The sequence below is a fragment of the Rhinopithecus roxellana genome, chromosome 15 (assembly GCF_007565055.1).
Source record: "Rhinopithecus roxellana isolate Shanxi Qingling chromosome 15, ASM756505v1, whole genome shotgun sequence".
In the NCBI taxonomy this organism is placed as follows: Eukaryota; Metazoa; Chordata; class Mammalia; order Primates; family Cercopithecidae; genus Rhinopithecus; species Rhinopithecus roxellana.
This window is the reverse complement of record NC_044563.1, coordinates 81,160,370-81,184,491: the sequence shown is the minus strand read 5'-3', so window position 1 is coordinate 81,184,491 and position 24,122 is coordinate 81,160,370. Positions and strand designations below refer to the sequence as shown.

Sequence of the window (24,122 nt, the reverse complement as noted above, 5' to 3'; positions counted from 1 at the left end):
TGAACTGGGGAACAAAGGGAGTTGCTGAAGTTGGCCAAAGGTTGCATTCTAGTAGCAGAGGGAACCATCAGATATGTGCTTGTGCAGAATAATGCTGAAAATTCAGGATCAAAAGAAAGCAATGGTAAATGCCAAGGGTAAGAGATCAAAAACAAGTCCAGGGAAGGCTGGGAAGACTCGACATCAAGTGAACTCTAACTGGGCTTTATTAAGCCTGCAACTCAGTTGGTCCAAGGCAGTATTTTGTTAAACTGTGGGTTGCAACCCATTAGTGGGTCATGAAATCAATTCAGTGGGTCAAGACATGCATTTTAAAAAGCAAATCTATATCTAGAATAGATCAGGGTGTAATGCACATAGCAGGGATAACTTGTTTCACAAGCTTTGGTTTCAGTTACATATAGATGGATGTTTATGTGCATCCTGAATTGCAACCCCTTGAGCAATGCAAGTCATGCTCAAGAAGTGTGCAAGTGCTTGGCATAAGACATTTGGACACTCTCTCTGTTCACAACTCTATCATAAGCCCTTAGCCGAGTACCTGGAACATAACTGGTTCTCAATAAATACATATATTTTTGCATCAATGAACTCCTAGTCCTGGTCACTTGTTATAACTGAAGAACTACAGTATAAGAAAATTATACAAGCTAAGACTTTTGAACACTTACCATATGCCAAGTACTGGACTAAAGGTTTTGTATTTGTCATTTCATTTAATCTTCCCAACCACATTAGAAGGGAAATACTGCCATCATCCCTGTTTTACAGATAAGAAAACTGAGGCTCTGAGAGGTTGGATTTCTTGCCCAAAGCTCCATAGTTAATGCAGATTCAAACCCAGGCAGGTCCGCTATGCTACTAGACATAGATACTAATAGATATACATACTAATACTAATAGATATTAATTCTATTGGGGACTACATAGTTAAACATTTAGTAAACATTCGAATCCTTATCCTTTATCCATTGTCATTTGCCACAAGCGTTCCTGCCTGAGACCCCATATCCCTGAAGGTGGCCTTTGCTGTCCCTTGTCTTTGATTCTGAGTTACATATTTAGAAGAGGATACATAAAGCTTGAGGAAAGGGAGGCTGGGTGGCAGTGAAATAAGCAGAGTGGGAGTTCTGGCTTCCCAGCCAGCTCTGCCATCTACCACAACCACCTCTGGGTGGTCCCATTCAGACTCCTCACACTCCCCTTCCCCTGGGGTTTCCCAGTCATCTACCAGGTTTCAGCCTGAATGTCACTCCTCAGGGAGGCCCCTCCCAGTCTTTTGTCTCCATCAAGATCCACGTCACAGACTTGTGCATAGTGTCCTGAACTACTGCTTTGTAGCACTCATCACATTCGAAATCATATAGGTATTCAGGTAATTATTTGTCTCACACCCCTCTCCTGTACCAGAGTGAAGAGACTCTGTCTTGCTCACTATCATATGCCCAATACCTTGCATGAAATTGGCACTTACTACATATTGGCTGGATGCATGAATAAATTCCCTTTTGTGGTTCCAGCTTCCAGGGAAGTGCCTGGCCTATAAAGGGTGCTCAATAAATATCTGTTGAATTGAATTACAAAGTTCCTTTGGGCAAGTCATTTCTTTTTATCTTTAGTTATCTATAAAAGAAGGATATAGGCTTGCCCCTTCCAGTTCAAACAGGAATTCCTGAAAATGCTGGGTATATTTATAAAGTGAGGTAAATTTGCAAAGTGACTTGGGGCAGAGCCTGAGAGAGACAGGCTTATTCTTTTTTACTTTTGTGAGTGTCAGCAGCTCTCATCTGAGCAGTTGTCTGAGCAGGCAACCCCAGAAGGCCTCAGACAGGTGACGGTAGGAGGCGACGGGCAGCAGTGCTTCCCTGGCATGAAGGTGAAGCAGGTGGCCACCGACGTGAGGGATACAAGGAAATCTCCTCTCCAATCTGCCACAAAACAACTCCATGAAATGAAGGTAGTGACAGGAAGGGTGGAATAGATGTGTGGAACCAAGCAATACAACTAAGGAAAAAGGAAAAAGGCTTTAGAAAGAAAGATTTCTGCCCAATAGATAGAAGAACTTTCTAAGAATGAGAGCATTCCAAGATGGAATATACTGTTCCTGTAGGTGATGAGTTCCCTGACACCGGAGGCATTCAAACAGACTCTATGATAATCCATTTGCAAGAATCCAAGCAGCCAATTAGAGTGCTGGCCTAGAAGACCTTTATTATTCTTTTTGACCCCAGGAATATAAGATCTGGATTCTACTTCTGCATCAGGGGAACCAGGAGGAAGGCAGGACATCAACAGGAAATGAAGTCCTTGCTCATTTTGAGAAAACAGGAGAGCAGCAGTATGGGGCAGTGAATGCAGAGAAAAGGCCACTGTAGGAAAACTTCAGCTACTCATACGTTTGCTCATTCCTGGTCTTCTCTCCTGGCTGAAACTCATTACAGGTGATTCTCATTATTCATGGTAGTTCTGTTCTATAAAGTTGCCACAAACACTGAATTAGTGAATACTGAACCATTTTTGTTCCTATGGGAAACACAGGGTTAGGTTCCTGTGAGCCTCTGGTCACATTGTTTTCTTTAATCAATCAATCACTTTGTTTTACATGTGTTGCTGTTTGCAGACACCTCGCTTAATATATATCGTTGATGCATCAACATTAAACAACAGCATGCCCATTCAGCCAGAATGCAGCTTACCTAACACACGTGCTTTCACTGGAAGGCACATCACTGTTCTTGTAGGTAGGAACACTAGATAGCACTTCAGCACTATGCTTAGGGGTCATTTTAAACAGAAACATTGCCAAGAAAAAGTACAAAACTAGACAAGATGTGGCATGAAGTGGACTGTGAGAAGGACACTTGTTTACAGTATGAGAGCTGAAAAAAGAAGACACGGTGCAGCCTTGTTCAACCTCAGCTAAGAACGTGCACATCGGTGATTCCAATTTTTTGCTGCTCTGTGCATGTCTGCAAAAGCACTGTATTGATTTGGGGGTTACAAATAGATTTTAGCAAGTAGTCGAATTTGCAAACATGGAATCCACAAACAATGAGGATCAACCGTGCTTGTCTGCTCTCGAATGTGTAGCTTGTGCCAAGACCTGCTTAGACTTCCATCCCTAATCCCCAGTGTCTGGCATAGGAAGCAGAATTTGGTCTAGCCCTCACCCCTCCTCCTGCCAAAGAGAATAAAACCGCATTGGCTGTTCTCAGAGATTCCAGTGACAGCGAAAATAATAGGGCAGGAGTGGAGCTCAGTCCCCCCCAGTCAGCTCTGACTAAAAATGCCACCCCCAAATGATGTTTGTATGAACTTAATAGACTTCCCACCTAGCTCATGGTTTCTGAAGTTAAATTTCCCAGAGACGAGCTGTGAGGATGTCAGATCTTCTTTCTTTTTGGACAGAAGCACTAAGTGATTTTAAGAATTTCTGTTGCTGGCAAGGAGTGGTGGCTCATGCCTGTAATCCTAGCACTTTGGGAGGCCGAGGCACGCAGGTGACCTGAGGTCAGGAGTTCGAGATCAGCCTGACCAACATGGCGAAACCCCATCTCTACTAAAATGCAAAAATTAGCCAGCCGTGGCGGCAGGCGCCTGTAATCTCAGCCACTTAGGAGCCTGACGCAAGAGAACCAGTTGAACCCAGGAAGTGGAGGTTGCAGTGAGCTGAGATCGTGCCATTGCACTCCAGCTTGGGCAACAAGAGTAAAACTCCGTCTCAGAAAAAATAAAAAATAAAAAAAAGAATTTCTGTTGCTTACATCCCAACTTCCTTTTCTTTTCTTGCATAGTCGAAAATCTCACAGACTCGCTTGTAAACATTTTGGGGGATGATCAAATTGGCCTTCCTCAAATTGCCATGTGTGGAATGCATGGCGGGATCCGTCAACATGAGGACTCATCTGCACACCCTGCTCTCACCTCCAGGAAGCTAGAAGGTATTTCGAATTAGCTGCTGAGGAAAGAATTTATCAGAGAGCTCAGGCATGCTGGAGATTTTTCATCTTACAAGAAAATTACTGCCAAAGAACATGACACAGGCAGGCCATGCCTGGCTTCATTTGTTAAACGCACCAGGTGGAGAAGTATCTTGGGAAAGCTGGTTGTATTAATAACAAAATTTTGCGCTCTGAGTGGCAGATGCCAATTGAACTCATGATTTTAATGAAGTGCCTGGGTGGAAGGAAGCCAGTTACTCGCTGTCCTTCTGGAACTCAGGACATTGAAGTCAGTAGAATGCTGGAGGGCAGGGGAGGACACAACTTCTGAGCTTTCTGCAAAGGCCTGAGCATGGCCCGGCTCTGCCCCTGGCTGGAAGCTGGCGCACAGCATGCAGCTAGCATGTGCCCAGGCCTTGCTGTGCTCTGGCTAGATGGGGAATTTTTAGTTTTGGGGGTGTCAGCAGCTCTTGTCTGAGCAGGGCTCTGTCAGGCAGGCCTTTGAGGTGCTGGGATTCTCATAGGAGTGGTATCACAGCTTCTGCTTCCCTAGGCTTCACACCCAACCAGAGCCCCTGCCAGGTGGAACCAGCAAGGCTGCCACATTAGAGAGTGGAAAAAGGAGGGGTCAGGGATGGAGGAAGGGGAGAGGCAGGGGAGGGAGAGGCTGTGGGGAGGCCATCCTGAAGCCCCGAGTGGCCAGCCTAGTAGAGCTGGTGTGCGCCCTGTCTGGCTGGCACGGGGCTGGTCTTTGTGTGGTTACAGCCAGAGTGACCTGGCCCTGGGCATCTTGCTAGACCTCGCTTTGTTTTTCTCTCTGCCCTGAGCCACAGTAGAAGCGAGATTCTGGGAATACCACACACAAAGGTAGACAGATACATAGATAGTCATCTCTGTGTGAGATGACAGAACTAAAATTTGCAAATATAGTAGAATCCTCAAAGAACAGCTATAAACAATGTTTCATTTTGCTCTCACAATAATTTTATGATGCACATAAAACAGATATGATGATGATCACCATCCCTGCTTGACTGAGGAGGAAATTGAGAAACAGAAAGCTAGAACAGAAACTGAGAGAGCTGGGACTCTGCCCTGAGCCTTTGACCATGAAGCCTTATGCTCTTCCCAGTGCCCCACACTGCCTGCTGCTGAATGTGGCTCCCTCACCTCCCTGGATCCACCTTCATTCTTTCCCCAGGCCTGCCTGCCTGCAAACCCCACACCTCTGGCCGGTGGCCTGGCCCACCTCCCATCAGAGCTGACTGACGCAGGCTGCTTCCTGAGACCGAATTAGCAGGTCCGCCTCTTTCGCTCTTCCAGGCATGAGCTGGCTGAAGAGGCACGGAAAAGAGTCACTGGGAACTGGCAAACTTCCCCAGACTGATCTCAGGCAGAAGCGTGATCGGGCACATTATAAGAAATACATTTAAAATGCAGCACTTTAAAACCTTGTTCTTCTGCCCAAAAGCGGCCCCCAGCTCAAAAATTTAAGTAGCTCTAATTTGTTTGCCGGCTGATGTGTGAATAAGCTTCTGCAGTCAGTGAATTTTCCATCAGAGCTGATAAGCAGGAAGTCCCTGTGCTTTGGGCAGAAAGAACCAGACTTATGTGGGCCAGGAAGGCAGGAGAGAAAATGCCCTTCAGGTTACACCCTGCCAAAGCCAGCTCATCTGCCCCGACCGTTGTCCCTGGAGTGGACAGGAGAGCCTGAGTCACTCATAGGAGAAAGTATTTCAGAGCCTTTTAGTGAAGTACGTGAGCACTGTTCTTGGACGATGGAAAGAAATGGAAAGGGGGAAGATATCAGTGATTGGAGGGGCCTTCTGCTTCAATTTTCAAATTCCAGTTGTCAGCGGGGAGGTTTGTCATATGAAATCTCTCTTGAACAACTTGGCCAACAGTAGCTTTAGAGAACTCTCATGACAAAATCCTTAGGTCCCCAGGGCTCTGGTGTCCCTGTTGGCTATGAGCTCCTTAGGGCCTGGACAGCACATCTGTGTGCCCCCTGCACACCTCCCCAGGGCCCAGGGAGGTGGGCTGTGCACACACCAGTCCCTTGTTCACTCCTGTATTCGCTCTCCAAGCCTGCCCTGAGCACCACTCTCAGCTGGCTCAGGGAGCCCCCAGCACTGAATAATAGTGTGAAAAGTAGAGGGAGCACATAAACGGAGCTCTGGACCGGTGCTTGCAGGAGCTGGCGGTTAGGGAAGCCTCACTGAGCTGAGTTTTGGAGACGTGAGTAGGCGAAGCCAGGTGAGGCATGGGAGTGGGTATGGGTGCACTGGCACGAGCATGTGAGAGAGCCTGGCATGCCTGATTGCCACAGCACCTAGTATTGCTGGAGCAGAGTCAGAAGGGCCAGTGCAGAAGAGGGGACTCCAACGTATGCAGCACCCAACACCTGTCATCCTGAAAGCAAATGGGGGCTGCCGAGGGCTTTTAAGCCCAGGAATGACGCTCTCACAGGTGTGTTCTCTGGTAGGAAAGATGGACTCGCTGACCTCCAACTCTTAAGAATTTTTGACATTCTATGAGATGTTGTCAACTATTTTAAACCTCATTCCAATTCCCCTTCTCCTGGATCCTTAATTAAAAAAGAAGAAATAGGCCGGGCGCGGTGGCTCAAGCCTGTAATCCCAGCACTTTGGGAGGCTGAGACGGGCGGATCACGAGGTCAGGAGATCGAGACCATCCTGGCTAACACGGTGAAACCCCGTCTCTACTAAAAAATACAGAAAACTAGCCGGGCGAGGTGGCGGGCGCCTGTAGTCCCAGCTACTCTGGAGGCTGAGGCAGGAGAATGACATAAACCCGGGAGGCGGAGCTTGCAGTGAGCTGAGATCTGGCCACTGCACTCCAGCCTGGGCGACAGAGCGAAACTCCGTCTCAAAATAAATAAATAAATAAATAGATAAATAAATAAATAATAAATAAATAAATAATTAAAAAAATAAAAAAATAAAAAAGAAGAAATAAGTGACTTCTTAGTAACTTTCAAAGCAGCCCCTCAGCCACCCATCTCTTTTTCTGCTCCCTCCACCCGGATCTGCCTCCTCAAAGTTTCCTCATCAAAGGTAAAGTCACTCCCACTGGCTCTGGGGGAATCGCCTATCAAGTAGCCTCCCCAGCTGGCCCACAGAGGTCTATTCCCAAGCCGGAGAGCTGGCACTCAAGGCTGCTGATTCCCAACAATCAAACCCGGCTCCAGCGCTCTGAGCCAGGCTCCGGCAGAAGCAGCTTCAAAGCATCTGCATATTTATGGTAAATTCCTTCCTCAAATTGAAAATGCATTAGACAGTAGCAATCACAGTACTCTCAGAGCTACCTTCCCGCTTCCAGCCCGCAACCTTCTGCGTCTTAATAGTCCTTCTCCTTAGCGCAGAAGGGGCTAGAGCTATGACGGGGTCAGCTCAGAATACGAGGGGCTGGGGTCAAGGGCACAGATGCCGGTGGTACCTCTCCATGGACAGCGTGAAATCCTCCTCACTATTCTTCCATGCCATGTGAAGGCAATGTCAGTGCAGAATGTCATCTGACAGGGCGCTTTGATGGTTTTCTGTTCTAGGTTTGTTTACTTTTGAAATGGAGGAAGGGGCCTGGGTATGGGGACAGGAGTGGCTCCCACCAGAGAAGCAGGTCTGCTAAACTTCCCACCAGAGCAACAGAAGCTATTTTCCGGAGTTCTTGGCTGCACAGGGTCACGATAAGAAATGCAGCTGCCTTTACGTGACTTCCGAGTGCAGCAAAGCAAGTTCCACCGCTGCCAACGCAGGAGGATCCCGACTCCCCCGGAAAGGGGGCAGAGCTGCCTCTGTGTGAGCTTCTGTCAGGCAGGATGGCAGGAGAGGAGATTAAAGAGAGGCAGCCTGACCTCCTAGCAACGGGTGGGACCTGCAGAAATTTCAAGGAGTTGGGTTGAATTCTCTGAGCCTTCTAAAGACGACACTGGATCCCTGAGTTCTTGGTTTGCAAGGGTGACTCTGGAAAGTCATTTCATTCATCCTCCTCCTTGGGTTAGAACTCAAATCAGCCCCTTGAAAGCTGGGTTGATACAAGCTTTGGAAAACAAAAGTCTGGCTGTCAGCTCACAAGGCTTATTCCTGGCCCTCTCTTTCACTGCCTTGCCAGTTTCTCCAGCTCTGTAGGAACAGAGTGAAATAAATCTGTGGTCTAAGGAAAGTGTGGCTCAGGTCTAATTTCTATGAAAAGTTCACAGGAAAAGAACCCTGTGTATCTGGTGGGAGAAAGGTAAGTGGAATAATTAATTGATCCCAAGGCCCAGAGTTCAGAATGAATAAAAAATCGGAAAACAAATTCCAGTAAGCAAGCTAATGTGGCAAATAGAAATGTGGTGTTCAGTCTGAGGAAACTCCTAACTCTCCAGTGCTCTCAGCTCTGCTGTTCAGCCCCATCCGGAGTGTGGTGTTCAATGTGGGCCTTGTGTTTTAATAGACAACCCAGACAAACTGAAAAGCACTAGTGGTGAGAGACGTGGCAGCCGTGTCATGTTGGGAACTGCTGCCTGAGAAAGGAAAAAATGGAGAAGTATGACCACACCAGCCCTGTACAGTAAGACCTGGCTGCAATTGTTGCCTTCCCCAAAATATTATGAGCTCTTGGGGGAACCATGATTCATGAATCTTGCATTCCCAGCCCCTGACACAGAGAAGGTGCTCGAAAATTCTATGCTAAATTCAGGCATGAAAGAATCAGTGAATGAAGTAAAATCAAACTTTTAAAAAATATCTGAAGAGCTGGTAAGAAAGAAGAAGCAGACTGTTCCTATTACGGCAGAATTAGGAGGCAGATTTTGACTCAGTGCCTGGAAGAATTTGGAATGTGTCCCTTGAGAGGCAGTGAATTCCTCAGCCCAGGACATGCTCAAGGAGAGGCTGGGTGGTCATCTCCTTCAGGGGAACAATGGAGAACGTTCTTGCACTGGGTTGGAGGAATCCATGAAAGGCTTGAAGATCCCTTCCAACATGGTCTGGGGCAATTCTGTATAGTGGAAAGACCTTGGACTTTGAAGGCAGCTGTATACAGACCCAGTTCTTAAATCTGGCACTTACTGGCTGTATGAATGTGGATACATGACTTCCTCTCTCTCTGTCTCAATTCCTTCACCTACAAGCTGAGAGAATAGCTCTCCTGCAGGGTTGATGAAATGCTGAGAAATTTTAAATACATACATACACCACTCAGCACAACACATCATGTAGGTGACAATAAATGTTAGCGATTATGTCAGTAGAGCCGACTTTCTATGTAACCACAGGCAAGCACAAGACTGTGCCATGCAATTCTAGTTTGGATAATTCTTGGGTTCACCCAGGTCAAACGCTGGGAGGTTACGACCTTTGTTGCTCAGAGAAATGAAACTGAGGTATCCGCATAGTGATATACAGTGAGCCAATAGAAAAAGTTTAGATCTGCATCTTTAACTAGGAATAGCAAACCTCAAAGGCTTAATTAGAGTCTGTTAAGCCATTTCCGATCCTCAGATGAAAGGTGCGCTCATTTTGTTACAGCACTAACAAAGTTGCTTGGGGGCTGCTCAGAATCTTTGATCTTTAGACCAAGTTAAACGAAGGAAATTCAGGGTCTTCTAATGCTGTGCTTCCTTCTTTCCCAGCCTCTTCCAAAGATTTCTCCCAAATCCGGAAGGGAGACTATACTTTCCTAATACTGTCCAGGCCATCTTCCGTGTCATGAAAAGGGAGGATATGAGATGGACAATGGAGATCTTGCATGCGCAAAAACTGGACGGTGGAGCTGAAACAATACTGTCAACTTCTATGCCCATAAGCCAACAACTGGGAGATAGTCCAGGTTCAGAAATGTCACTGACAGGGCACAACAGGGAACTGTCCCTGACCCTGCAGTCTCCAGCAGAAGCTCCACAGAGTCAGTCTCAAGACTGAAAACCCTCTCCGAACAGAATCAAAATAGTCATTTTTAAAATAGTAGAAAACAACCCTGAGTTCTGACAGACTATTTTTAAAACGGTAATAATCCTTTAATCAGCCACCGGCAGAGAATGCGGTATTTGGTTCAGATGTTTTACCAATTACAACCCACCAGGTCCCTGCGTGGGGCTTTCTAGATAATCAAAACCAGCTCTTAATGGTCATTCACCCAGACAGGAAGAGAGAGAATAAAACCCAGCCCCAATGAGAAGACGCCATTCCTAAGGCACGCCCAGCCCAGCCGGTCATCAGGACCCAGGCGCTGTCCTGGTTTGCAGCAGGTGGCAGCAGAACAACAGACCCGGCTAAAGGAGTTTGATTTGGGGTTTTAGGGATTCCAGGAAAGCGAGGAATAGCCAGGAGTGGGGGATCCAAGAGCACGGGCTTTGCAGTTGGACAAGCCTAAGCATAAATTCCAGCTCTGCCTGAAGTCCTTGCTAATAGCAGGACCAAGTTCCTTCTGCTCCCTGAGCTCCCGTATTCTTATTGGTGAAATGGGAATTTATCTACCTTGAAGGGCTGTCCTCAAGATTGGAAGCGATTTGTGCAAAGTGCTCATGTGATGTCTGGTATGCAAAAAGTACTCAAAAGATGCTATTTCCCCTGCTCCTTGTCACTTTCTCCTCCCCTGCCCAGCATCACCTTGAATGGAATTGGGAGAGTATTGGCACAGAGATATTGACATTCCTCCCACCCTGGAAGAGAGGCCCAATTCATTATCACTCCCTAAACCATTTCTTCATCCTGTAATAAGCAGGGGAAGGACACCTGTCAAGAGGCAAAGATTGGGCGGTGATTGGGAAGGGACCTGGGGACCAAAGCTGCGAAGCTACATCTGTGTCCATGATATATCACGCACAGTTTTCACTTGGTACTCACGGCACCTACACCAGACAGGGAAGCCGCAGGACACTCACTAGATTTGTTGAAAAAAAAAGCGGGGGCAGGACATAAAGAGAACAATCACCATCCACTTTACAAGTCCAATCAAATATATGTGTCCCTTAGAGTAGTTGAAGGTCAAAGCACATCCTCTTTAATGGTCACTTCTGCAGCAGATTCCATCCAACACTGGCTCAAAAAGATGGGGGTAGGATGTGGAGAGGTCAAGAAAAAAATCTCTGTGTAGAGGCTGCAGTTCACGAACACTCTTCTACTAGGACAGTATCTGTCAAAGGGTAGTCTGTGGACCACCTGCACTGTTATCATCTATCTTGGTGCTGGTTAAAATTATGCGGATTTCTGGAATATATCCTGTTTTACAAACTGGAATTTATAGCTGTGAGGCCTGGGAGTGTTCAATTTTTATGAAGCACTCTCAGTCATTCTGGTGCACGTATATATTTGAGAAGCTTTGCCCTGCACTGCTCATGTGTGCTGCTGCCAAAGAAACTGCAGCCGCTATGGAGGATTCAGGGCACAATCCCTTGCTGGCCTGGGTCGGGGGCTGAAGGATGAGCCCAGGGGCTGGGGCTAATGATGCTGTTTCTTAATAACTCAGGCAGACCTCTGGCCTCGGGGTGAGCACAAGCCAGCCTGAGCAGCGGCTGCTGGAGAAGCAGAATAAAGATGAAGAGGCACTTGGAGCCTAATCAGCTGTCCTTCAAGTGGAGAGTGGGATCAGGGCTACCAGCCAGTTCTGCCACTGCAGGTGTCTCTTGATGGAGGGATGCTGGAAGTGGGCTCCTTCCCTGAAGCACTCACAAAGCAGGGCTGAGGTCTAAGGGGAGTGTTTCAAAGCCTGGGATCAGGCTTTCTATGGAGTGAGCATCATGTTCTCCTAACTGTTCCTCCACTGTTATCATCTCCACCCCCTTCTCCTGTCCCCGTTTTCTTTTTCCGCTTACCACTCCTGACACTATGTCACATATATATTTGTTTGCCTACTGCCTGTCCCCTACTAGAATACAGGCTCCACAAAAGCAGCCACTTTCTCCGTCTTAAAAAACCTATACCTAGAAGAGAGTCTGGCACATAATAGGCACTCAACAAAGATGTCTTGAAAGAATGAATGAATATTCTTCACTTCACATCCCCCAAGCACATTGGGACTCAGAGAAAAGTGTGCCTGACAATTTCTCCACAGGCTGGCAGCTTCACCTATTCAGGTAATTAGGAGCCTGAGGGCACAATCTGAGTGTAATAACCCAAATTTGCACTTACGGTTTTCTATGTCAGGCTCCCTGGACAGACCGTGAGCACTCTCTCCGTGCCGAGGGTTGAATCTTTTTCAGCTTCGATTCCCCCAGGCCCAGCATGGTGCCTGATGCATAGTGTATGCTCAACATATGACTTGTTAGATGAATAAAATGGCCATTTTGTGAAACACCATCCCCGTAGTTTCTGGCTGCCTACCTAACCCTGCTCCCATTTGAGAAATTATGCAAAATGGTAGCTGTTATTGCTTACAGACAATGCAGCTCTGGCCCAGAGATATGAGGCCTTGCTGAGAGTCAGCAGCAGGACTCTGGGCTCCTCTCTGTCTGGGACTCTTTTACTGCCTCGCCTTCCAAGAAGGGTGACCTGGCCTCGGGACCCAGCATAATTAGGATCTCCTAGAAAGAACTCCACTGGACTTCTAAGGAGGGCTGATTGGAGCCTCTCAGATGTGGGGACCCAGAAGCAGGAGGCAGATGTGACAGGGCCTCTGTGGGGTAGGGCTTCATTCGAATCACCTTGGGGGCTTGACGACTGCATCAGTTCCCAGGGCCTATCATAGGCCTCCCCAACTAGACTCTTGTGAGGTAGAGTTTTAAAATCTGTGTTTTTAATGCATTTCCAAGGTGATTCTGATGCACAATTTGTTGTAATGGTTAAGAACTTAGACTTTAGAGGTAGATCTATTTGGGTCCAAAACCAGCTCTGTCATTACTGTTTGTTCAAGGATAAGTCAGTCAGTCCCCCTGAGCCTCAGTTTCTTCAAGTATAAAACTGGGACTAATAAAAAGTATCTATTTTGTAGGGTTAAAACAGAAAATATATATGACACACTTAACATGGTATAAGGCCCATGGCAAGAGCCTAATAAACGGAGGCTGCTGTGATGATGACAATTGCAGTGGTAGTGATGATGATATTGGCGGTGGTGGTGATGATGACAATGGTGGTTGTGATGATGATGCTGGTGGGGGTGGTGGTGGTGGTGATGATGGTAGTGGTGATGGTGGTGGTGGTGATCATGGGGATAGTGGTGGTGATGATGTTGGCAGCGGTGGTAGTAGTGGTGATGGTGATGGTGATGATGGTGGTGGTGATGGTAGTGGTGGTGATGGTGGTAGTGATGGTGATGGTGGTGGTGGGTGGTAATGATGGTGGTTGTGGTGGTGATGGTAGTGATGGTGGTGGTGCTGGTGATGGTAGTGATGGCGGTGGTGGTGATGGTGGTTGTGGTGGTGGTGGTGATGGTGGTGGTGGTGGTGATGGTGGTGGTAGTGATGGTGGTGGTGGTGATGGTGGTAGTGGTGGTGTGATGGTACCGGTGCAGTGGTGGTGATGGTGGTGATGCTGGTGATGGTGATGGTGGTGGTGATGGTGGTGGTGATGGTGGTGGTGTGATGGTACTGATGCAGTGGTGGTGATGGTGATGATGGTGGTGATGGCAGTGGTGGTGGTGGTGGTGGTGGTGGTGATGGTGGTGGTGGTGGTGGTGATGGTGGTGGTGGTGACGGTGGTAGTGAGGGTGGTGGTGATGGTGGTGGTAATGATGATGGTGCAGTGGTGGTGATGGTGATGATGGTGGTGGTGGTGATGGTGATGATGGTGGTGATGGTGGTGGTAGTGATGACAGTGGTGGTGGTGATCATTTGTGGTGGTGATGGTGGTGGTGGTCGTGATAGTGATGGTGGTGGTGGTAGTGGTGCTGGTGGTGGTGGTGATGGTGGTGGCGGTGATGGTGGTGGCAATGGTGGTGATGATGGTGGTAGTGATGGTGATGATGATGGTGGTGGTGGTGATGATGGTAGTGATGGTGGTTTTGGTGATGATGATGGTTGTAGTGGTGATGGTGGTGGTGATCGTTTGTGGTGGTGATGGTGGTGGTGGTGATGGTGATGGTGGTAATAGTGGTGTCAGTGGTGGTGGTGGTGGTGATGGTTGTGTGATGGTACTGGTGCAGTGGTGGTGATGGCGATGATGGTGGTGGTGGTGGTGATGGTGATGATGGTGGTGATCGTTTGTGGTGGTGATGGTGGTGGTGGCAATGTGGTGGTGGTGATGGTGGTGGTGATGGTGATGGTGGTGATGATGGTGGTGGTGGTGATGATGGTGGTGGTGGTGGTGGTGACAGTGGTGGTGGTGATGGTGGTGGTGACGGTGATGGTGGTGGTGGTGGTAATGGTGGTGATGATGGTGGTAGTGGTGGTGGTGATGGTGTTAGTAGTGGTGATGGTAGTGGTGATCGTTTGTGGTGGTGACGGTGGTGGTGGTGATGGTGGTGTTGGTAGTGGTGGTGGTGTTGATGGTTGTGTGATGGTACTGGTGCAGTGGTGGTGATGGCGATGATGGTGGTGGTGGTGATGGTGATGATGGTGGTGATGGTGGTGGTGATGACAGTGGTGGTGGTGGTGGTGATCGTTTGTGGTGGTGGCGATGTGGTGGTGGTGATGGTGATGGTGGTGGTGATGGTGGTGGTGATGGTGGTGGTGGTGACAGTGGTGGTGGTGACAGTGGTGGTGGTGATGGTGGTGGTGACGGTGATGGTGGTGGTGGCGGTGGTGGTGGCAATGGTGGTGATGATGGTGGTAGTGATGGTGGTGATGGTATTGGTGATTGTGGTGGTGACGGTGGTGGTGGTGATGGTGGTGTTGATAGTGGTGATGGTGGTGGTGGTGGTGGTGATGGTTGTGTGATGGTACTGGTGCAGTGGTGGTGATGGTGATGATGGTGATGGTGATGGTAGTGATGACAGTGGTGGTGGTGGTGGTGGTGGTGGTGATCATTTGTGGTGGTGATGGTGGTGGTAGTCGTGATGGTGATGGTGGTGGTGGTAGTGGTGATGGTGGTGGTGGTGATGGTGGTGGTGGTAGTGGTGATGGCAGTGGTGGTGGTGGTGGTAGTAGTGATGGTGGTGGTGGTGGTGATGGTGGTAGTAGTGATGGTGGTGGTGGTGATGGTGATGGTGGTGGTGGTGGTGATGATGATGATGGTGGTGGTGGTGATGATGATTCTTCATAATCTGGAAAAGGTGATTGTGCAACCCTTCAGTAGTGTGCTCCCTTGTTCAGCCACTCTGACAGTCAGGAAGCTCTTCAATGTACCCACTTGTTGCTGTATTTAGTGCTTGGCTTCCTACTTACTAGCCTTTTCTAAGGCTTCAGAAGCCAAATAATAGGGAGTTGACTCTTAGGGTGATAGGGTGGGAGATCTTCAAGAGACAGTTTGAAAGTCATATCCCTTTCAGATCCCTGTTTCTTCTGATGGAAGAGGATCTCAGAAGAGGGGAAAAAGGGTAATGGTGGAGAATGAGCAAAGGAGTGGGGAGCTGAAAGGAACTATGAAGGACAAGGCATCCCTGCAATGACGGAGCAGGCAGGGAGCGGCCAGGAGAGGGGCTGTGTCATTGGCATGGGGGTGGGAGTTGTGGGTTGGTCAGAGAAGGGCAGACAGGACAGACCCAGCCATGCACTCCAACACTGAAGGTTTCCTTGGCCCACATGAGATACAGTCTCTGCCTTGCCACCAGGTTCCCTGGAGTCTAAATGGGCTCCAGGATTAGGGTCAGGCTCAGGGAGTAAAATCCTCCCTGGGAATTCCTCCCTTACATGATACCCCCTTGCCTCCCCTTTCATCCCAGTTCTCTCCCTCTTGGTATTTTGCTGGGGGTGTAGTCCCTGAGCCACAGTGGCTGATCTGGTGGCAGGAAGGGGGAGGCTGGTGCAGGCCAGGAGCCTTGCCCAGGATCCAGCCTGCTACTCTTGGGGATAACTGGGAGTAGGAGGCCATCCAGAACACCAAAGGCATCGATGAAATGGGCTGGGGTCAGATAAGGGAACAGAGAGGAGGACCTGCCATCACCACGGCACAGCTGTGCTTACCTGCCGAAAACCATTCCTTGTGAACTGTAAGATTTTCAAGGCATAGTTGGACCTCTGGCCTTTGCTGTTGAATTCAATGTGGCCGGTAAGACCTTCCAATTCTACCTGTCCAAGAGAGAGTGAGTTACAGCACCAAACAGGCCCCAGGTTACACTTGCCCCCAAGCAAGATTTCTACACAGGGGCTATTTAAGGAGGCCCCAAAGAAGCAAAGCAGTTAAGATCCTTCTCCTGCCCACCCACAGCCAAGGCATCTTGAGATGACAAATGTGATGTCTGCAGAGACAATTCAGACTTGGCTTGGCCTGGAGTAGGAGAAGAATGCTTCCCCAATAACGCCATACCAACTGCACAAATCAAGCCAGTCATAGTGCTAACTTGAGCTCACATTCCTCTCGGCCCCTCCTCCAGGCCTTTGGCTGTCCACAGCATTCATCCTCTCTGGGCAGGCGCTCACCCACCCCCAGGCCCACAGGAAGTCAGGATGACTCTCCACCTAACTCTAAATGCAAAGTCTGAGACATTGTGCTACAGCAGGCTTCTCTGACAGAAGTCTTCTGTGTGGGGTAGAGATCCACATTCATCCACCAGAGGAGGCATGGCTGGGGAGGACAACAATGGGAAACCCAGCCAAGCTAGAAGTCTTGAGCCTGCAACTCCCACAGGGATGCTAGTCTCCAGCAGCACCGCCCTTTCCCAGCTGTGTGGAGCTTTGCTGAGAGCACTGCTGAGCAGACAGGCCAGGTGCTAAGTCTGGAATTCAGGGGCCCATTAACAGCATAAGGCTCGAGGGCTGTTGCCTTCTGAACAAACTTCCATGGATTCTCAGTGGTTATTGGGGCTTAGGGAACAAATGTGGCCCATGATTCATTCAACTGGGGTCACTAGAGAACACTGAGTTATCTGGGGCTGTAATAAAAGGCACGTTTTGGGGAAGCCTGGAGTTGAGGGACTACTGTACCTTGAACCAAGTGTCCCACCCCACCAGCCTGGGCACGGCCCTGTAGGGCCTCAGCCGCTCCTCACCATGCGCAGGTAGTTCATGAGGCTGGTGCCGTGCTGCCAGATCTGGGCTGAGCCGCAGGACAGGGGCTTCACGCCGATCTCCTGGCTCCGGTTCAGTTCCTGCACTGCAGTCACCACAGCATAGACAGCATCAAACAGCAGGGCCGAGGAGAGCTGGGAGAGGCGGGGGAGCAGGCACAGGGAGGGAGTGATGGACGTAGAGGAAGGAAGGGAGGGGAGGGAGAAAAGAAGAGGATGGAAGAAGAAAAGAGAAAGCAAAAGAAAGGGAAATAAGAGTGCATCTTCATCGCCCTTGGCCCACGTCCTGTCTCTGGGCCAGCTCTACTGCATCCAATAGTCAGGTACTCACCCAAGACACATAATGGTGGCAAAGGCTGCTCTGGGATTCAAGCCTTGAGCTGGCCCTTTGGGCCCCAAATGACTTCAAGTGTACCCTTTTTTCTCTGCTCCAGGGAAACAAGCAACTGCCATTGCTCCCAGGAATCCTCAAGAGGAGGGTAGGGCTGCTTATGTCAAGAAGAGAAAGGAACCTGGCCACTGCCCCCCATCTGCCCATTCTATAAGGCTCAGTTGAAGGTCACTTCCTCCTACAAGACCCCATGATATTGTTTCTTCCTAAATGTGCCTAATATTAGTCCACTTTGTATTGTACAACTTGATGAGTAGGTATGAAGCACATGGTAAGTTCAAAGCCCAAAGATAAGTAGGAGCCTATTCCTGTGATTACAGCAGGATGGGGAAGGGAGGTACGAGGAGACAGGGCACGAATAAGGGGAACATGAGACAGAGTGTGGCAGGTCCACAAAGGTCTTGCCGGGGATGGGTTCCAAAGAGGGAAACATCTGGTTGGGCAATCGAGAAAGTCTTTCATGGAGGATGCTGCACTGGAACTGAGCACTGAAGGATGGGGAGTTGCTGCGAAAAGGGAAAGGCATTCCAGAGCATGGAACTGCAGGAACAAAGACTAGAAGGTGGAGAGTTGGACCATTCCTAGAGGGAGGGGAGGGGAGATGAGGGGTGGGGCTGGAGGAAGCAATCCATCGGACACATGACAGGGGTCATGCCATGCAGGGCCTGAAAGTCAGGGAAGAGGTCAGCACAGCTGTGTGCCCATGTTTTCATCTTCCCTATTAAACTGCAAGCTTCTCAGGGTGGAGAACACACAGGACCTTAATCTCTACATTCTGCATAGCATCTGTTATGGGGCTTGTCATGTGACTGGCCCCCAAGACATCTGCTTGACTTGAGTTAACTTCTGGCTGAAATCTGCCCACTACCCCATAAATGGATACAATGTTCGCAGCCTGTGGGGAGGGGAAAGCTGGGTATCTTGGCGGAGGTGGTAGGAGTGGAAAGACAGAAGCCACCTGTCCTTGAGGAACATGCAATCTAAGGAGATAATACTATACTATGTTAAGGTATGCGGGGTCCCTGGCAAAACAAACAAACAAACAAATAAACAAAAAAACCCTAGTAAATGCAATTGACTATATACTCAGAACTGTGCCAGGGCCCTGAGGGGGGCCAGGAAGGCAGGTGGAGGCCTCCTGGGAGGAGTGGTGTTACAGGGCTAGAAGTCCACACACAGTCCCATTACAAAGCAAGTTCCTTCACTGAAACCAGACATTCCATCACTGGCGACTCAACATTGCCCCTTCCAAGCCTCCTCTTTCAACTGATGGCATCCTTGTGAGGGTCCCACGTGAGACTCTGTGAGAGCTCCATTCCATGGGACTGACTGCTTACAGCCTGCCTCCTTCCTAGCCAGCCCTGGGACACTGGCCCCTCCCAGGCTGGATGGAGGGATGCTGTCGCAGGGTTTTCAAGCTCTCCAGGCAGTGTAAGCAGTGTGAGACAGCAAGGTGTTGAGGAAAGAGCTTGAAAGCATGAACACCAAACCCGGAGTCCAGATCCCAGCCCTACACTAGTGCTGAGTGATCCCAGGCACGTGAATCCCTCCAAGTAAGCAACAATTTCTGCATCTGTAAAAGAGAAGCAGCAGTCCCTGCCTCAGAAGTCTGTAAAAGTGCTCTGCAAACTGCCAGTGCCAGAAGACAGCATTCCTGAGGGCAGGGGCTGTGCTCTCAGGCCCAGACAGATGTCAGCAGGTGCTCAGGAAGCAGGTGTTGACTGAACTAAGCAAGGCTCCAGGGAGTGGTAAGGACGGGGGCTACAGGCCTGGTGAATGGCCTTATTTCCTACCCAGTTTTGCTACGTGTTCGGCCAGGAGGCCTATGAGGGGAACTGGGTGAGCCAGCTCTGGATAATCTCTTTAAAAGGTAATTACAGAGCAAAACAGTCAACAAAATTTGTCTATTCCAGTCCAAGTTCACCTGCATCACAAAGTCACCTGGCTGCTGTATGCTTTCTTCCTCCCTCTCTCCCTCCCTCTCTTGCTGCTTCTTCCCCTCCTTGCCTTGCTTCTTTGGTTTATTCCCACTTTTATTCAGCCACTACCATCTGGCAGGTACCACAGACCTCAACACCTTCCCACTCTCCACAGAGACACTGGAGCAGGCCACTGCCTTCGGCCTCCATCGAGTCTCCTGCATCCCCCTGCTCCAACTCCCCTCCTGTCTGTCCCTGGGTCCCGGAGCCTCCTGGAACCCGAAGACTAAGCAACAAAGGGCACCCAATTCTCCCCATGGGGAACACTGGACACCTCCGCAGTCCTGCTGAGCTAGGATGAGCTGGGCTGAGACGCCACACTCCCGAGTCCCTCCATCCATTGTCTTCCATTCTCTCTTCTCTACCTCCCTGCTCTTCCCCTTTGCCCTCAGTTCCTTCTTTATCGGTTCACCCTGCATGGCAGCGAATGCGCCTTTGCAAGCCTACAACCACCCTTGTCCTTTCATGTAACTTGCTTTTCCCTGAGCACATGTGGCTCGTTTATTAATGGGCCTCTCACATGCCACAAACTAATGCTGCAGACTCCCCCTTTCCGGCTTAGACAAATTGAGGGGAAGTTAGCTGCCCCTACTGAAACCGGCTTCTAGATTCTTCTGTTTGGCTATTTAAATGATACTGCAAACCAATTTCTGTCCCATCTTCTCCCTTGCCTCCCAGTTAATCTTATTCTCAGATTCTCAAAATCGCGGAGTATTTGAGCTGGAAGGAATTCTAGAAAACAACTCATCCAGCCAGGCCCGGTGGTTCATGCCTATAATCCCAACCCTTTGAGAGGCCAAGGCAGGTGGATCACTTTGAGGTCAGAGGTTCGAGACCACCCTTGGCAACATGGTGAAACCCCCATCTCTAGTATAAATACAAAAATCAGGGGCCGGGCACAGTGGCTCACGCGTGTAATCCCAGCACTTTGGGAGGCTGAGGCATGTGGATCATGAGATCAGGTGATCAAGACCATCCCGGCTAACACGGCGAAACCCCATCTTGTACTAAAAATACAAGAAAATTAGCTGGGCGCGGTGGCGGGCGCCTGTGGTCACAGCTACTCGGGAGGCTGAGGCAGGAGAATGGCGTGAACCTGCGAGGCGGAGCTTGCAGTGAGTCGAGATCGCGCCATTGCACTCCAGCCTGGGCGACAGAGAGAGACTCTGTCTCAAAAAAAAAAAAAAAAAAAAATCAGCTGTGTGTGGTTGTGCGCACCTATGATCCCAGCTACTCGGGAGGCTGAGGCAAGAGAATCGCTTGAACCTGGGAGGCGGCGGCTGCAGTGAGCCAAGATTGCACCACTGCACTCCAGCCTGGGCAACAGAGTGAGACTCCATCTCAGGAAAAAAAAAAAAAAAGTCGTCTTTCTTCTTTTATGAATGAAGAAACTGAGGCACAAGACATTCTTCTCTTGCCCAAGGTCACAAAGCAAGGCCTGGAGGCCCGGCACCCCTTTGTCCAGCCTGGCTTCCTCCCCTCTCCACAGCACTGTCTTCCACCTCCGTCCCGCTGAGAAGCGCAGGTTGTCATTGCTCTATCAGATGTATTCTTATGCCTCATCTCCCAGGACAACTTGGGGCAATCTTTCATTATTGCCTTCTCGGCAGCAGATGGGAGCGTGGGACTCTGGCGCCAGGGTGGGGGCAGGAAGGGGTGGTGGGCAGGCTTCTCGAATGCCCTGGGTTGGGGCCATCACCCAGTTTGCCTCCTGGCCAGACTGGCTATTTGTCCTCACGTTAGCCCCTCAGTTAAGAGCCATTAGCCACTGGCTGCCTACCTAGCACCCATTCTCCCCTTCTTCCTCCCATTTTATTCAGGTATCCTTCCTTGTGCCAAGCTGCAAGGAGCTTCAGAGGAGGCTGAGCCAGCCCCAGGTCCCAGGGAATCCTAGGTGGTCCAACGTCCCCATGCCGATATGTGATTCGGGACTGTGTGAGTGACCCCATTGGAACAACGAGCCATGAACTGTGACCTGGAAGGAGGGGCTTGCTTCTCAGGAAAGTTTCCTGTCTCCTAAGAGGATACTCCTTCTCTCTCCTCTGGACATGTCTGTCTCTGGTTGGGATGCTTGGACTGCTGCAGCCAGCCCAGCTCCAGCCTGAGCATGAAGCTGGCACCAAGCAGGGACACAGCAGAGATGGAAAAGATTTGGTCTCCAACCTCATCATTCCGGAATTTTGCTAAGCCATGCAACAACACATTTCCGTTTTCCTACAAGGCATTTTAATACAGGGTTTCTGTTGCTGAGAGTACTCTGATACCAAGGCCCTGGGGATCCCTTTCCTCTCAGAGGCATTGTTGCACCAGGCCCCAGAGTCTACAGGCCCCCTCCCCAGGTCCCCTCTTCCTCCGGTGAGGCTGTGTGCTGGTCCCCAAGAGACCCTCATCATGGCAGAGTTGCAGAGAAAGTGCCACGCCGTTTCTCACATCCTCCCACCAAGCCCCCAGCTTGTTCCTGCCACATGGTTGCCACTATTCCCCCTCCGTCTGGGACGTGGTTTTCCTGGCTGATGCTCTCTTATTAGTGCATGATGTGGATGCTGAGAGATCCGTGCATGCCTGTTGGCAATGTTCTTTGGCATCTCCAACTCCAGGGCCTTCAAGATTCTTCGAGTGCTTCTAGTGCTAATGCCAGCTAGGGATGCTGGGCGCAGGGAGCAGGTGGAAGGAAAATCCTCAAGGTTCTGGTCTCCTCTCCATCTGTATGTGGCCTTCAGAGGGGCGAAACCAGCGACGAGTTCCCCGTAGGCTCTGGGCTTTATGGTTCCTCTGTGTGGTTCAGCCTGGGCTGGTCCGAGCTGACCCCTTCTAAACCCCAAACGTCTTCTCTCCCAGTGCAGTCTCCTCGGGTTCCTCCACCCATCACCAGGCCGCTCTCTTCTACAGGCTCCTGGCAATCTGCGCACACTTCTCACCTGGATCCTTCAAACTGCTCTGAGAATTCACTTCCCAACCGTTGTGCCTGCAGCTATCTCCTCGCAGTCACCAATCTCCCGCCCTCACCTGACTCCTCCTCGGATGGTATGCGAGCCCGTCATCTCTCTGCCTCATCAATTTTCCCATCTTGTTTCAGATCTCCGTCCCAAAGCATCTTTCTCCCTCTCCTAATTGCTTTCTCCCTCCACTCTTACTTACTCATTCAGCTCTGGAAAGCATTTGGGGCTACAGTCAGGGAGAAGCAGTTTCTATTACAAAAGCCCTCCGGGCCTTGCGTGGTAGCTCATGCCTATAATCCCAGCACTTTGGGAGACTGAGGCGGGCGGGCGGATCACGAGGTCAGGAGATCGAGACCATCCTGGCCAACATGGTGAAACCCCATCTCTACTAAAAATACAAAAAAAGTAGCCAGGTGTGGTGGCACGTGCCTGTAGTCCCAGATACTTGGGAGGCTGAGGCAGGAGAATTGCTTGAACCCAGGAGGCAGAGGTTGCAGTGAGCCAAGATTGTGCCACTGCACTCCAGCCTAGGTGACAAAGAGAGACTCCATCTCAAAAAAAAAAAAAAAGAAAAGCCCTCCATCCATGTTTCCACTTCTGGGCCCACCAGGGGAAGGAGACGCCCCCCCACCTCACTCCATTTCCACCCCTTCTCTACTCTTATTCCATTTCCTTTTCCTCTTTCTGTGGCCTCCGCTCCTCATCTGGGTGTGCACGCCTCTTGGTTTTGTCTCTGCTTCTCCTGTCCCTGTCTCTTCTAAATACTAAATCCCCCAAATGACTCAGTCTTCATTGAAAATCCACTCCTCTTTCTTGGCACCAAAACGTTGCTTGGCAATGAACCCTCGATTCTCTTGTTTTTATATTTTCATTTGGTTCTTCATTGTTATTTTCTTTTGAGCTGTTTGCAAATTGTTTAGGGGAATGCAAGGCTCTGTATAAATTAAGATGAATCAATTCTGACTCAGGGAGCTGTGGCTGAGTTCCTTCCCCCTCTCATGGCATGAAAATAAGAATATCTCCTAAATACACACCTGTAACCCTCATCTCTCTCCACGCCCCAGATGACGGGATTCCCAGGATCCTCCCGGATGCCGATTTATCTCTGAACTTCTGCAGCTTAAACTCTACCCCCCAATATAAAACCAGGACAGGAACCATTAAAATCTCATGGAATAGTTCTTACAATCTGGATTTTATTCAATGAAATAAACACTTAATTACAAACATCTGCTTTAGCCTAAATTCTAATTACTTAATCTAGCCATCTGTAATTTTAATGATTTTCCAGGATTTTTGTTCTTTGCCGCGTGATTAATGGGAACAGCGTGTGAAGCTAGCGGGTGTATGTCTCCATTTGCGACACCCCATCTTCTGCTTGCATTGTCTCAGGCAGAAGCACGTTTGCTGCTCCTGTTGGCCACCTGGCAGGTATGGCCTGGGGGCGTGGACTGATCCAGAAGGTTAGGAATAGCGGGAGACACTTATCCAAGTCAGGAGAAAAAGGCAATGGAGAGAAGAAAGTGCCAAGAGTGAAGAAAGAGCGGGGAACATCGTGTGGAGAGAGAGAAACAGAAAGGAAGGTCTAGGGGGAAAAGGGTAAAGAAGGGGAGAAGAGGGAGAGAAGGAGAGAACGTCCCCACTGAGGCTGGAGCTGCAGCCTTTGTAGAACGCTCGATGGCGGGGACAGAACCAGGCTGTTTTCCTGGAACTGACTCCCTCTTGCCTTCCAGCTCCCCAGAACATAAAAGAGCTGGGCTGTTTGTGCTGTGAATTTCTCAGCCTCCAAAGAGACAGGAAGAGGCACCACTTTTCAAAGGCTGGTTGC

At 49.5% G+C, this 24,122-nt stretch overlaps 1 protein-coding gene across 1 annotated transcript in view; it reads right to left on the bottom strand.

Annotated features, from left to right (window-relative positions):
* GRIK4 (glutamate ionotropic receptor kainate type subunit 4) overlaps window positions 1-24,122 on the bottom strand; it is a 436,221-nt gene that overhangs the window by 100,534 nt on the left and 311,565 nt on the right. The window contains exons 9-10 of the mRNA XM_010357001.2: window positions 16,968-17,120; window positions 15,943-16,047 (exon numbers count right to left, since the gene is read on the bottom strand). Coding sequence (XP_010355303.1) covers window positions 15,943-16,047; window positions 16,968-17,120 — 258 coding nt within the window. The remainder of the gene's footprint in view (window positions 1-15,942; window positions 16,048-16,967; window positions 17,121-24,122) is intronic.